This window comes from Orycteropus afer, unplaced genomic scaffold (assembly GCF_000298275.1).
Source record: "Orycteropus afer afer isolate SDZICR_OR568_19922 unplaced genomic scaffold, OryAfe1.0 scaffold00006, whole genome shotgun sequence".
Classification (NCBI taxonomy): domain Eukaryota; kingdom Metazoa; phylum Chordata; class Mammalia; order Tubulidentata; family Orycteropodidae; genus Orycteropus; species Orycteropus afer.
Genome location: NW_006921593.1, coordinates 19,188,904 through 19,202,881, shown reverse-complemented (window position 1 = coordinate 19,202,881; position 13,978 = coordinate 19,188,904). Strand labels below are relative to the sequence as shown.

Here is a 13,978-nt window from a genome sequence, read left to right as displayed (position 1 = left end):
CAGGGCAGTGAGTGTGGTTTGGGCTTTGCTTCTATGAAGATTGACAGCCTTGGAGACCCTGTGGGCAGTTCCACTCTGTCCTCTAGGGGCGCTGTGGGTCGGAATGGACTCCAGGCAGTGGGTGTGGTTTGGGCTTTGCTTCTGTGAAGACTGACAGCCTTGGAGACCCCGTGGGCAGTTCCACTCTGTCCTCTGGGGGTGCTGTGGGTTGGAATGGACTCCACGGCAGTAGGTGTGGTTTGGGCTTTGCTTCTGTGAAGATTGACAGCCTTGGAGACCCTGTGGGCAGGTCCACAGCAGTGGGTGTTCTCCTCTGGTCTACACAGTGATCCTTGAGGAGGTGTTTTGGCCCTCTAGTGCTGCTCTAACAGACATGCCACAAGCAGATGCTTTAACGAACAGGAGTTTATTCTGGTACAGTTTAGGAGGCTAGAAGTCCAAGTTCAAAGTGCAAGGCTCTAGGGGCTGGATGAAAGCCCTCAACCTTGGGCTTCAGCTCTGCCTCCTACTCCCAGCCCACTGAAGCTGGAGGCTTCTCTTAACTCAGACAGCTGCTGGCTGCTGAGGTCGACAACCCCAAGGTCGACAAGTAAAATGGCACAGTCCCAAGATTAGCAAGCAACACAGCAGGCCACTAGTTCAAGTCCAGAGACTGTCCCAAGATCAGCAAAGCATGGCAGGTTGCTAAATGAAGACTCAGCTACATGCAAGGTCAAACATGCCAAAAAGCTGCAGAGACCTTTCTCAATGCTTCTCCTTACTTACAGGAAGCAGACCCCATCCCTAAGGCAGCTACTTAGCTGCTGCAGTAGATTCCACCACGGAGCTGGCTACCAGTCTTATTCTGGGCAATAACTACACCCAGCTGCCCAGTCACTCAGAGCCAGGCCCAGCCAAGTTGATACACAATTTACTTGCCACAGAGGGTCTAATCCCTTGTTCATTTCCCACCTGAAGAAACTGGGGCACAGAGAGGTGAGGTGATCGGATCAAAGTCACACAGCTGGTGACAGCCGGGACTCAGAGCCTGCACACCTCAGCACAGTTGCACAGTCCCCAGGCCACCCCCCCCCAGGCTCCCCTCTTTGCCCGCGGAGCACGGGGTACCTCCTGGAGCACCTGGCTCCCCACAGAGCATTGTGGCCCCAGAGCGGGGCACCGGGTGCATGTTTGTGCGATGGCCAAGGGTAGCAGCTCCGGAGAGGTCATGTGGGGGCCCTGGCCCAGAACTGGTCACAGGGAGGGGACGGTACATGGGAGCAGAGGCAGGGCTCAGGGATCTGCTCCCCATGGTCCCACACCCACAGGTGAAGGTGCTGGAGGCCGAGGCCCAGAGGAAGGGCCGGGAGGTGGGTGCGCTGCAGGCCCGAGCCGCCCGGGACACGCAGCAGCAGCAGCGCAGCCGGCAGCAGGCACTGGAGCTGCAGAGCAGGGCGGTCGGGCTGGAGGCGGCCTGCAAGGCGGCCAGGAAGGAGGTGGGTGAGGCCAGGCGGGCCACTCAGGCCAGGCCTGCCCTGCCCAGGAGAGGGCCCCCACGGCGAGGCCTCGGGAGGGCAGGGGCAGCGGGGTCTCACGAGCACCCCTGCCGCTCAGCGGGACCTGCACACATCGGGGAAGGGACATTGATGGACCCAGCGCCAAAGCTGCCACCCCGCCCCCTGGACCCGGAGCTCAGCGTTAGAAACACAGGACGGGGCCTTGCCCAGGTAGAGCTCAGAGCTCTGAGCCCCCAGCACAGGCTCCTTCAGGCCCATGTCCTCCCACACACACCCAGACTCCTCTGTGTGTTCACACATCACACACACATACCTATGTCCCTGTGCCCATGCTTGCGCACACACACACACACACACACACCCTGTGCTCACAGCCCCCTAGCCAGCTCCAAAGACTCTCTGGTCAGTACCAGCAGGCCCTCCCGTCCTATTTGCTGAAGGGCTGCGGTGCAGGTAGCAGGCAGGTGCTCAGGGTCCTGGGGGTGCCCTGCCCCATCTGAGCTCTGCTGTCTCTACCAGGTGCAGGCTGGGGGCCAGGTCCGGGGTCCCAGCTGTGGCCTGCGAGGTCAGTGGTGGGGTGGGTGAGGCCAAAGTTGTGGCGCAAATGGGTGGGGCTGGGCCAGCGACCCGAGGCTCTTCTCCCAGCCTGCTGGCCCCCTTCACCCTGGCACTGGCCTCCTCTGAGCCCCCCATGTCCCTCCTGCAGGTCCTAGGGCTGCAGCGGAAGCTGGCGGAGGTGGAAGCCGGCCGTGAGGCCCAGGAGAAACAGCTCAGGGAGCAGGTCCAGGAGAGCCGGGCGGCCGAGCAGGCACTGCGAGCCGAGGTGCACAGCGTGGCCCAGAGGCTGCGGCAGGCGGACAGCACGGCCGAGGGGCTCCGGGCACGCCTGCACAGCACTGGCACTCGGATGCACGGCCTGGAGCAGGAGCTGGCGAGGGCAGAGGGCGCCCGGCGCGACACAGAGGCCCAGCTGGACCGGCTGTGTTCCACGCTGCGCCGCAGCCTCGGGCTCCGGGGACGGAGCCCCACAGCCTCCCCCGAGCGGCCCGGCTCCCCCACCAAAGGTCAGAGCCTTGTACCCCTCTGTCCTGGCTCTGCATCCCACCTGGGCACCCTGGCCCCCTCTCCGGGCCAGTCTCAGGGGCCTGGACCCCCAGCTTCCCATGGCAGCACAGCAAAGGCTAAGGGAGAGAGGTTGCCTGTGTGGCTGTCCCTGTGTCCCATGCCCTCGTCCACATCCCTCCAGCCTTCACTCTCCCACAGGCTCCGACAGCTCCCAGACTCCCACCAGGTGGCAGAGCGCCAGCCCCCCTGCTGGCTCCTCACCTGGCCCTGGGGACGATGGCCTGGAGGTCCTCAGCGTGGCCTGTGTTCAGAGAGCACTGAGGGACTTCATGCAGAAGCTGTGGCACACCCAGAGAGAGCGGGTGAGCCCTCAACGGCCCCTGCCCCACACACGGCAGGAGGGGAACACCTGTCCGTCCGTCCCTGGGCTGCGGAGACCCTCAGGTCACATTGTCAAGGCCACCTTCCGTGGGCTGTGATCTATGCCCACCAGACCGGACAGCAAAGCCCCCAAGTGCCCCCCGACATGCCCCACTCCAGGCTCCCCACACACCCCAGTCCTTCCTGTCTTCCCCAGCTCAGCCTCCTGACACCACCCTGCCTTCCCTGCAGCCACCCCACTGCACCCACCTGCCCCTTGTGGCCCCGAGCACTGCCCACCTCACCGCCCCAACCCGCCTCTCGTGGGCCCTGCTGAAGTGAGCCACCTGGGGCAGAAACTGCCTGATCTGGCCCCTGCCTGCCCCGTCCCTCGGCTGGTGATCACCTTGGCCACCCTCAGGGCTGCCCCCACCCTGCAGGCCGTCGCACTGCCCTTGGCCTCTCCCTCCACCAGGACGACGCACGCTGCCGGGCAGCGAGCCTGAGCGGCCGGCTGAGCGAGGCAGAGAGTGCACGGGCTCGAGCCCAGAGCCGCTCCGCGCAGCTGCAGAAAGCACTGGGCGAGGCAGAGGAAGGTGACCACCCCACCCCCACCCCACCCAGGGACTGCCTGTGAGGGGCCCTGCCCTGAGAGTGGGAGGCTGTGGGAGCTTTGGGGGTGATCACAGCTTCCTGCCCAGGCAAGCTTCCTCTCCCATCACACTGGGGGGGGGGGTGACATCCAGAGACCTCACGGGTCCTCCCCAGTCCGGCCCCAGCCCCTGTGCCAGGCTTTCCTGGCACCTCCAGCCACACTGAGCGGGCAGCCCCACCGCAAGGCCTGTGCACCAGCTGCCTCGAAGCTCGTGCCTCTGCTCGTCCAGGCCTCTGCCCAGTGACACCTGCCCTCGAGGAGCCCCTGCCACCACCGTGTCACACTCCTGTGTTTACTTGCCTCCTGCCCCCTCCCATTAGAAGGTCAGCCCAGGAGGGCCTGCCCCAAGCCTGGCACGAGTCAGGCATGAAAGACGTTTGTGGAAGGAAAGATGGCCGGACAGAGGGACAGCAGGCAGCAGGGGTGGGGAAGAGGGACCTGGAGTCCAGGGGGAGTGGGGACCCCCCAGCCAGCCCCCAAGAACCCGTGAGCTTTAGGCACAGTTTGCACGCCTGTGAAGTGGTGGTAGGGGGCTGCACGGTAGCCCCACCGACCCCCGGGGCCCTGGCAGCCACGTGAGCCAACTCCCTGTGCCCCCAGGCCAGCGCCGGGCTGAGGCCCAAGTGAGCAGCGTGAGCAGAGCAAGGGCCCTGCAGGAGGAGGAGCTCCGGAGGCTGCGGGCGGAGCACCTGGTGAGCACCCAGGCGGCAGAGAAGGAGAGGTGCCGCCTCCAGGTGGGTCCCTGGGGGCAGAGGCATGGCTGGCAAGGCTGGAGGGGATAGCCATGTGGGGCACCAGCCCCCAGCACTCACTGCAACAAGGCACCAGCGCCTGGGGCTACCCACGGCAGAGTTGTCTGGTGCAGAGGGGAACTGAGGCCTGAGGCAGGGGAGTGACCTGGTCCTGGTGGCACAGCTGGGAGTGACGGGCAGAGCTGGGGCCAGACACCAGGCCTCCGGCCTCAGGCCTCCAAGCCTTTCCTTCTTCCGTGGCTCTGGGGCGATGGCAGCCTGGGCCTGAGAGCTCCCCGTGGGGTCCTGCGTGTGCTGCTTCAGGGCCCAGAGCCATTCTGAAGGGAATGTCTCCCCAGGACAGACTTGGGGAGAGACCCTGATGAGCCGTCCCCATGCTCTGGCCCAGGCAGGGAGCGGTCAGCTGCGTGGACGGGGTGAGGTGCAGGCTCCAGAGCCGGGCCCTCCTGCACCATTTGAGCGAGGCCCATACTGTAGCCGGTCACGTGTCTCAGTGACCGCTGGGACATGCTGAGGTCCCCACAGTGGGATGGGCCAGCGTGCCACTGAAGCTTCTAAGAAGGATGGAAAACAGCCACCCTTTGAGGCAGCTACCCCAGGTGTCAGGACATCAGGACCACCGGCCCCGTCCCCACCCCACCCTTGCAAAGATGAAGTGAGCGGGGAGAAGAGGGGACAGGCATCAGGTGGGCAGGCCAGTGGTCCCAGCAGTGCTAGAGCGGCCAGCTTCCTAAGGAGAGAGTGCGACGGCCTTCAGGTCTGTGGAAGCGGCGACTGGGTGCCTGCAGAGCCCCGACCTCAGAAGGTGTCACAGTCCCTCCGGGTCAGCACACAGACCTGGGGCTCTCACTCCTGTGGGGCTGGGGGCGGCGTGTCCTGCCCGGGACGGAGCCGGGCCACTGGAAGGATAAGGGGCCGCTTCAGAGGTGATGCCGACCAGCCTGGGAGGGAGACCTGCAGGCAAAGGAGGGCTCTGCCTGAGGGAGGCCCCTCTGCTGGAGGGTCAGTGGAGGGTGCAGGCCGGGAACGGTGGCAGGACCCAGGAGACGTGCAGAGACGGGGGCTGGCTGGGCTGTGTTCCATTCTGAACCTTCTGAGTTTGAGGAGCCAAGGGGTCTTGCAGCTGGAGCTGAGCCAGGGGCACTGGGGACAGGTGCCAAGACAAAGGTCCAAGGGGCACAGGTCAGGGAGGACCCAGCCCCTCCATGTGCAGGAAGAGGCATGCAGACACAGGCGGGGGTCTGCCCTCAGACCTGCAGCAGTGGCTGTCCACGCCGTGCCACTCACTCTGTCTCCGGGGCAGATGGGGTAGGAGGGAAGGAAATGCTCGTTCTGGTTCTTGTCTAAACAGTAGCTGTTTAAGGAGCCATGGTGCACACTGGTTAAACACTTGGCTGCTAAATGAAGGGCCTGTGGGGCGAATCCCGAAGGAGAAAAGACCTGGCCATCTGCTCCCATAAGGATGACAGCCTTGAAGACCCCGTGGGCAGTTCCACTCTGTCCTCTAGAGGCGCTGTGGGTCAGAATGGACTCCACGGCAGTGGGCATGGTTTGGGCTTTGCTTTCATGAAGACTGACAGCCTTGGAGACCCCATAGGCAGTTCCACTCTGTCCTCTAGGGGCGCTGTGAGTCAGAATGGACTCCACAGCAGTGGGTGTGGTTTGGGCTTTGCTTCTGTGAAGATGGCAGCCTTGGAGACCCTGGGGGGCAGTTCCACTCTGTCCTCTAGGGGTGCTGTGGGTCAGAATAGACTCCAGGCAGTGGGTGTGGTGTGGACTTCGCTTCTGTGAAGACTGACAGCCTTGGAGACCCTGTGGGCAGTTCCACTCTGTCCTCTAGGGGTGCTGTGGGTTGGAATTGGTTCAATGGCACACACACACACAAAAAAATGGTTTTTATATGACACTTTAATCCAAGCGTTATTTGAAAAAAAAAAATATCATTATGGCTGCAGAATAGTAGCCCACAAAGATGTTCAATTTCCATTAGGGAATTAAGGTCAAGGGTAGGATTGGCACTGCAGATCAGCTGAGCCTGAGATGGGACATTATTGTGGCAGATACAGGTGGGCCCATCATCATCAAAAAAGAGAAGAAACTAAACCCACTGCCATCAAGTCAATTCTGACCCACAGCGCCCCTAGAGGACAGAGAGGAACTGCCCACAGGGTCTCCAAGGCTGTCATCTTTATGGAAGCAAAGCCCAAACCACACCCACTGCCTGGAGTCCATTCTGACCCACAGCGCCCCTAGAGGACAGAGTGGAACTGCCCACAGGGTCTCCAAGGCTGTCATATTTATGGAAGCAGACTGCCTCATCTTTCTCATCTGGAGCAGCTGGTGGGTTCAAACCACTGACCTTTTAGTTAGCAGTGAGTGCTTAACCACTGCACCACCAGGGCTCCTTCCAGCATCATCACATGGTCTTTATGAGAGGGATGTGGGAGGGCAGAGGCAGACATGGCCCACTGGTGCTGGCTTTGAGGATGGAGGAACTCCATAAACCAAGGAGTGCAGGCACCCTGTAGAAGCTGAGGCCGGGGAACTGGCTTCTTCCCCAGAGCCTCCAGAAGGAACCCCCTGCTGCCATGACTGTAGCCCTGGAGGCCGTTTTTGAGCGTCTGCCCTTGGAACCGTGGGATGATCACGTATGTGGCATTTGGCAGAGCAGCCAGGAATGGCTGATGCCAGAGACCACCTCTCATTCTCAGTTGTACGTTCAGCTTGTGGTCACTAGCACGCCCACCCCATGGCTCCGTGGCCGCTGGCGTGCCTGTTCTGTGTACGTCTCTGCTTTCAGCAGTTGGTCTTCCCCGGAGGTGACATCTAGTATTTTTGAAGATGTTTCCATGGACACTTAGAAATAATGCTTTCTGCTTGCAAGTGACACATTTTGAAATGCACCTGTTAATCAACCATGGAAACCACTCACTCACACACTCATGTGTGGTCTGTCTCCTGAGTGCGTCAGAGCTGAGCATGGGGTGTGGACTTCCTGGCTTCCATCCTGTCAGCATCCCCTTTCTTCCTGAGGGCCTTGGATGCACACATTTCTCTGCCTTGCTCTTCAGAGCGTTAAGTGCCTCCACTCCACTGCCGCATGGAGTGGCCTCTGTGGTGCCCTCACATGGTTTCTGCCGGCACTTACCTGGGTCTGGACGTCAGTGTCCTCTCTGCTGCTCTCCCTTCCCCTCACCCTGTGAGTTCGGTCCTGATGGACCCAGCCATCATTCCGTCCCCTGTCCTTGGTGTTGGTCCCACCTTTCAGGCTCTGCCTGTTTTAGGGGATTTGCCTCCTGACGAGCACCGCAACAGTTTACGGACCCGGCCTCTGCTCACCGGGAGGGCTTTCTGCTCCCTGTACTTGCTCGATGCTTCCTGTCAGACCCTTTCTGTGGTGTACTCGTGGTCCCACGGGCTCCGACTCCCACTGACCTGAGGTCGGATGGGAGGAGACGCTGCCAGGTCCTCCGACATCCTCATCCTTGCCAGGACCTGAGCCCACACTTATTGCTGCTGCATCAGTCTCATTTCGGTGACACCCGCACAACCCCTTTGCCACATAACGTCACGTATGCCTGGTGTCACAAAGGGGCCAGTGTTCCTGCCCATCTCAGAGCCCACATGGTAGACCTTCTGGCCCAAGGCTTCATGACCACCACTGACAGCCCACCACCCTCAGTCACGCGGACACAGGTGACTCAGAGCCCACCTTCCACCTGTCTGGGAGGAGCCTGTCTTCCGCCTCCGGGCCAGCTGTTGGCCTCTGGCCTCAGTCCCACGTGGGTTCGAGAGACGGGAGGATTCTCAAGTTATTCGGTCTTTCCTTGCAGGCTCTTTCCGGCTGTCTATGTCCCAGGTGGAAGCCAGTGGCTCTGTGGTGCCCACGCTGGTCTGTTTCCCCCGTTCTCCTCCCCTGGGCGGTGAGCCCTCTCCGTCCGCACGCAGCTCTGTCTTCTGTGAACAGACGTGTCCTCCCCTGTAGCGATGCTTCCTCCTCCCCGCTCCTCTGCTGGGGTCGATAAAGCCCGACCCTGGTGGCCTGTCCTCTCTGCTCACCTGCCAGGCCGCACCTGCTTCCCCACCTCCACGGCCCTCTCTCTCAGTATTGTGGGTTCATCTCGGGAGGACGCCCTGCTCCCATCCCCAGCCGCACCGCCCCTCGTGTCGGCGGAAGGCCGGCTCCCATCTTCCGAGCCGTGCAGCTGACCCTCACGGTACCGCCTCTCTCTAGTCAGATGGGCCTCTCTGTGCTTCTGAGCCCTGACTGACAGCTGCATAGTCTGTGGTCCTTCCCGTGGACGTGTGTCAAGGGGAGGATGGTCTTATGTGAACTTGGCTATGGAGAGGACCCATCAGAGACTTCCTGTGTCCCTGTCCCAACGTGCCAGGCCCCATGAAAGGCAGGACTCTGAGACCCTGCAGTCCAGGGAGAGTGGGACCACCAGCCGTGGGGCAGCATGTCCCCTGCCAGGAACATAGAGGATGAGGACACTGTGCTCCAAGTGACATCGCCCACTTCCTGCTAGGGGTCCTAGCCCCTCACCTGCCATGACCCTCAACACAGAGGCCCAGTGGGATACCGCGGGCCCTCCCCCTCTGCCCCCTACCCACCTCCAGCCTACCCATCCGAGTCAGGGTACCTGGGACATTCCCAACTTCTACTCTGGGGGAGCAGTTTCTCACAAGGAGCAATAGTGCTGAGGGCTCCCTGGAGTCAGCTCTGCCCCCCCCCCCAAGGAATCCACACACCCTGTCTCCAGCTTGGAGGGCAGTTTTCCCAGCTTCTGTAAGCTGTTGCCATTGGGTGGACATCTGTACATCCAAGTCCCCATCTCACCAGATGTCCCAGGCACCTTGGACTAAGAGCTAACCAAGCAGGGAAACGGGGTGGGGGGCGAGTGTTTCCTCTGGGCTGCCCATGGCCCGGCAGGCCCAGGCCAGGCTGTCGTGCCCAGCACAGGCCAACACCTCTCCGTCCCCTGCCAGCCGCCAGCGTGTCCCAGACCAGGCCCACCTTGGGCACAGCTTCCTTCCCTTGCCTGGATGGCTTTTTCCTTGTTTCGCCTGAGCCAGTGTATTTGTCAAGAGAAAGTTAATTAAAAACATACTTTTCTAATTAAATGGTAGGCTGTGCTGTGCAAACAGTGAGATTCTTGTTGGAAAGCAAATCCCTCCCTGTTCCCAGGGTGAGCCCAGGGACCCCATAGAACAACGATGCAGAACCAGCACACGCACCAGCCCAGCCCCCGGGAGGCCCACCCGCAGCTGGCCAGCCTCGGAGCCAGCGTGACTCGGGCAGAGGGCCTGGCTGCCACCCAGCATCACCCCCGCCCTGCCCACACCCACAGGAGAGGCCGCCAGGCTGTCGCCTTGGGATGGGAGCCAGGCTCCCAGCCTCAACTGCTGGGAGGGGCTGACCAGGGCCCCCTCGCTCCCCTGCACCCAAACGTGCCCCTTCTGGCCCCTCAGTGCCAGTCTCTCTCGCACCCTCCCTCCACTCTGCCAGAGAACTCTCCTCCAGGGTCATGCTGAACATCAGTCCCTGGTTCCACAGCGAAGTCCCGGGATGCACTCACCATCCCAGGCGCAGGCCTGCGGGCCCCTGTCCAGAACTGCAAACCACAGTGGTATTGGAGTCGGCGAGGTTGACGGCAAAGTTCTGCGGCTGTTCCTTGGCTCTGTGTTGATCAGGTTCCGGTGTTAATATCATTTTATCTTCCTGACCTGAGCAGGTGGGCTCTCCACCTCTACCTGTCACCGGCCAGTCTCAGTAACGCTAGAGCTCCCTTTGCTCCCAGAGTCAACTTGAACTTACCTGTGAGTATTCGACTCCTGCTGACATGTTAAGGGAACTGGAAACCAAACCCACTACCACCAATGCCCTCTTGTGTGACCCAGTACAACTGCTCCCTCAGGCTCTCTTGACTGTGACCTTCACAGAAGCAGAGTCCCAGGCCTTTCTTCTGCAGCGCCAAGGGGTGAGTTCAACTGCCATCCTGTGGGTTAGCAGCCAGCACAAACGGTGTGTGCCGCCCAGGGACCTCGCTGCGTGAAATGGCCGGCTTTTATTCCCTTGTGACTCCTTTTATATCCCTGGTCTGTTAAGCACTCCATCTCCTCTGGGGTCAGTTTTCGTCATTGTGTGGTAGCCATCCATCTGACATTTCAAGTGCACTGCTGAGGGTTTGTTTGGGCCTTGCCTCCACATCACCTCCGTCGTCTGTGTCTGTGGTTACGGCTGTTTCTGTCCTTCATGGGTTTGTTTGTTGCTCCTCACCTGACTTGCCAACAGTTCATTTATTTTACTGGTCTTTCCTAGAATCAACGTCTGTTTTGTCTGGTTTATTCATTTACCTGTTATCTCTAACATCCTCTTCTGGGAGCTCTGGTGGCAGTGCCTAAGGCACTTGACTGCTAACCAGAAGGCTGGCGGACAGGCGTGGACACAGTACCCAAGAAGAGCACGGTCATTGTTAACACCACGTGTCTGCTAATGAAATGTCGTGCGGGCTGGAGCACCGCCCGGCATGACTTTGTCCCCTGACCAGGACACATGCAGGCTTGCCCCTCTGTGGGCGGTTCTGTCCCCAGCCTCTGTCTTCCTAAGCCACTCCACTCCCACCAGCCACTCCCGGGAAGGAAGGTTGGGCAATCTACTTCTATAGTGATACCACCTCAGAAACCCAAGGAGGGGTTGCTATGAGTCAGATCCAACTCGACAGCACATAACAACAATGAGGTGATTGAAAATACCATGGCTGGGCCAGGTGCACCTTAGTCTTCAAAGCGACATTTTTTGCTTTTGAATTCTTTCATCTTTTGCAATAGATTTGCCCACTGTGACATGTCTGTGGTCTCCTGACAGCTGCTTCCATGGGCATTGGTTATGGATCCAAGTAAAATGAAATCCTTGACGCCTTCAGTTTTTTCTCCACTTACAGTGTTGTTCCTTACTGGCCCAGTTGTGAGGATTCTTATTTACTCCATGTTGAGGTATAATCCATACTGAGGACTGTAGTCTTTGATCCTCAGTAAGTGCTTTGAGTCCTCTTCGCTGTCAGCAAACAAGGCTATGTCATGTGTGCGTCGCAGGTTGTTAATGCGTCTTCCTCCAATTCTGATGCCTCGGTCTTCTTCAGATGGCCCAGCTTCTCGCAGTGTTTGCTCAGCATACAGACTGAGTAAGTGTGATGACAGGACACGACCCTGACACACACTTCCTCCCCAGTCCCTCTTCCTCTGGACACGTACTGAAGCCTGTTCAGCATCTCACAACATGCAAGGCTCTACTGACAGGCGGTGTGGTTGGGGGCGAGGTGCCCTGGCCGGGAATCAAACCCCAGCCTCCCGCAGGGAAGGGGAGGGTGCTACCTCTGAACCACTCCTGCCCCCGACCCCAGGGGGGTGCCTGAGACATCGCCCCACCTCCACACAGACTTCCACGCGAGAACCTTGTTCTGGACAGCCCCACGTCTGGGGGGGCATCTCATTGTCTCTGCGGCACGCCCAGGGCCCACCCAGCTGTGGTTTGACAAAAGCCCACAAGGTTGCAACACACCCAAGCTACAGAAGAGCCCAGCCTTGGCCCCAGCCTTGCCCCAAGTCCCCAGAGGGAAGCAGCTGGAGCCCGTCCAGACCCGGGAGGGAAGGCCAGGGCTTGCGCCCTCTGTGCCGTTCTCAGCTCCCCAGCCACAGGCCCTCCCGTGGTGCCCTGGGACAAAGAGCTGCAAGCCCCAGGGAAGGCTCCAAGGGGCAGGGCGGGGCGGGAGTAAGGAGCTCCATTCAATTACCACGGTTCATTGGAATTCCATAAAAGCTGAGTCATTACAAGGGGGTCAGAATGCCTCAGTAATTGGTTTGGGGCCTCTTAGAAGGACCATGAAATATTGAAGCCATATTTGAAGGAAACCTCTGCTTTTTTATGGGAAATGTGTGCAGGCGGAAAGTGGTCGTTTTCAAATTTGCAGGGTGGGTGTCACACGGCAGCTTTCCCACAGCACTGTCCGCCCCTTTCCTTTATTAAAGTAACGACGTGCCGGATGCATTTGCAGGGTCCCCTGCCCCCTCCCACCCTGCAGCAGGGGACGGACACGAGGCCCTCATCCCTCTGTGTAAGACAGGGCAGTATGGCTTCCAGCACGTGGCGAAAACGGAGGAAAGGCTTGGACACAGTACCCAAGACGATCACAGTCATTGTTAACACCACGCGTCTGCTAATGAAATGTCATGGGGGCTGGAGCACCGCCCGACATGACTTTGTCCCCAGACCAGGACACCTGCAGGCTTGCCCCTCTGTGGGCGGTTCTGTCCCCAGTCTCTCTCTTCCTAAGCAAGCCTTCCCCTGGCCCCATGGAACCTCTCCCTCCCTCTGGAAATCTCCTTGTGCTTTCCTTCCCGGGCTGCCTTCTGCACCACTCCCACCTCCCTCTGCCCCTTCCCTTCTCAGGCTCCCCTCCCCAGCAGCCTGCCCTCCCTGCCCCATCAGTGCCCTGGCCCCCGTGGCATCAACTCTTGGGTGGCCCCTCAGGACTGAATTCTGAGCCTACACCCCAAACAGGCTCCCATCCTGTCTTCCCACCAAAGGAAGCGGGACCTTGGATGACCCAGCTGTCCAGGCCCAGAATGGGCGTCCGCAGGAGAGCCCTAGCTCCCATCCCACACCCCGGCCAGTCTGTCTCTGAATTTTATGTCACATCCTCTTCTCTTGTCCAAACCACCATCCACTCTGGTGTGGAAACCTGGGGAGTGGACAGCTGCCTGCTGCTGGCTCCGCCCACCCCTCCACATGCTAGAGTGTGACCAGGCGGAAGGCACGGCTGTTGCCACATGAACACTCGCTGTCACCCAGTCGATCCTGGTCGGTTCCCGTGGGTCCCAGTCAGTTCCAGTCGGTCCCAGTTGGTCCCCGTCGGTCCCAGTTGGTCCCTGTCAGTCTCTGTTGATTCCAACTCAGAAGCTGATTTTTTGGAAGTGGATCACCAGGCCTTTCTTCCAAGGTGCCTTTGGGTGAACTTGACCTTCCGACCTTTTGTTCAACAGCCAAGTACTAACCATGTGCACAGCCAGGGACTCCTCGTGACCACACTACAAACCGCCTAACGACCCACAAGCTGCCCTGCTTCTCACCTGTGCCCGCCCCAGAGATGCAGACTTGCAGGGCAGGACAGGGCACGACAGACAGGTGCCCTGGACCCCCGCCCCCCCTTCCATGCCTCCAGGAGCCAGCTCGTATCCCTCTCCCGCAGGCGCGGCTGGACGCACTGCGCCAGACACTGGACGAGAGCAGGAAGCACAGCCAGGGGCTGGCCCTCCCCGGGAGGCTGCTGGAGGGGCAGCTGGCCGACCTGGAGCGCAGGTGCCGGGAGGCAGAGGGCGCTCTGGAACCCCTGCAGCAGGTGCGAGGCCCGCGTACGGTGTCCCCAGGCGGCGGCCAACGGTGTGGGAAAGGTCCTCAGCAGAAGGGAGGCCTCTGGGGACGATGCTGGTGCTGCAGGCTGACAGGCCAGGAAACTGCTCAAGGGACAGGGACAGGAAGTCAGAGGCCCCAGGGCCCCCGCCGGATTCCCTGCCCCCCAGCGTGCACCCCACGCCAGAGCGTCCCCTGTGCGCGCCTGAGGCCGGGGGCACACTCCCCGCCCCGGCCCGCC

General features: G+C 60.5%; 1 protein-coding gene across 1 annotated transcript in view; it reads left to right on the top strand.

Moving 5' to 3' along the window:
- CROCC2 (ciliary rootlet coiled-coil, rootletin family member 2) overlaps window positions 1-13,978 on the top strand; it is a 56,516-nt gene that overhangs the window by 39,057 nt on the left and 3,481 nt on the right. Inside the window, exons 26-31 of the mRNA XM_042781279.1 lie at window positions 1,308-1,475; window positions 2,203-2,560; window positions 2,760-2,923; window positions 3,397-3,517; window positions 4,177-4,310; window positions 13,577-13,726. Of these exons, the coding sequence (XP_042637213.1) occupies window positions 1,308-1,475; window positions 2,203-2,560; window positions 2,760-2,923; window positions 3,397-3,517; window positions 4,177-4,310; window positions 13,577-13,726 (1,095 nt within the window). The remainder of the gene's footprint in view (window positions 1-1,307; window positions 1,476-2,202; window positions 2,561-2,759; window positions 2,924-3,396; window positions 3,518-4,176; window positions 4,311-13,576; window positions 13,727-13,978) is intronic.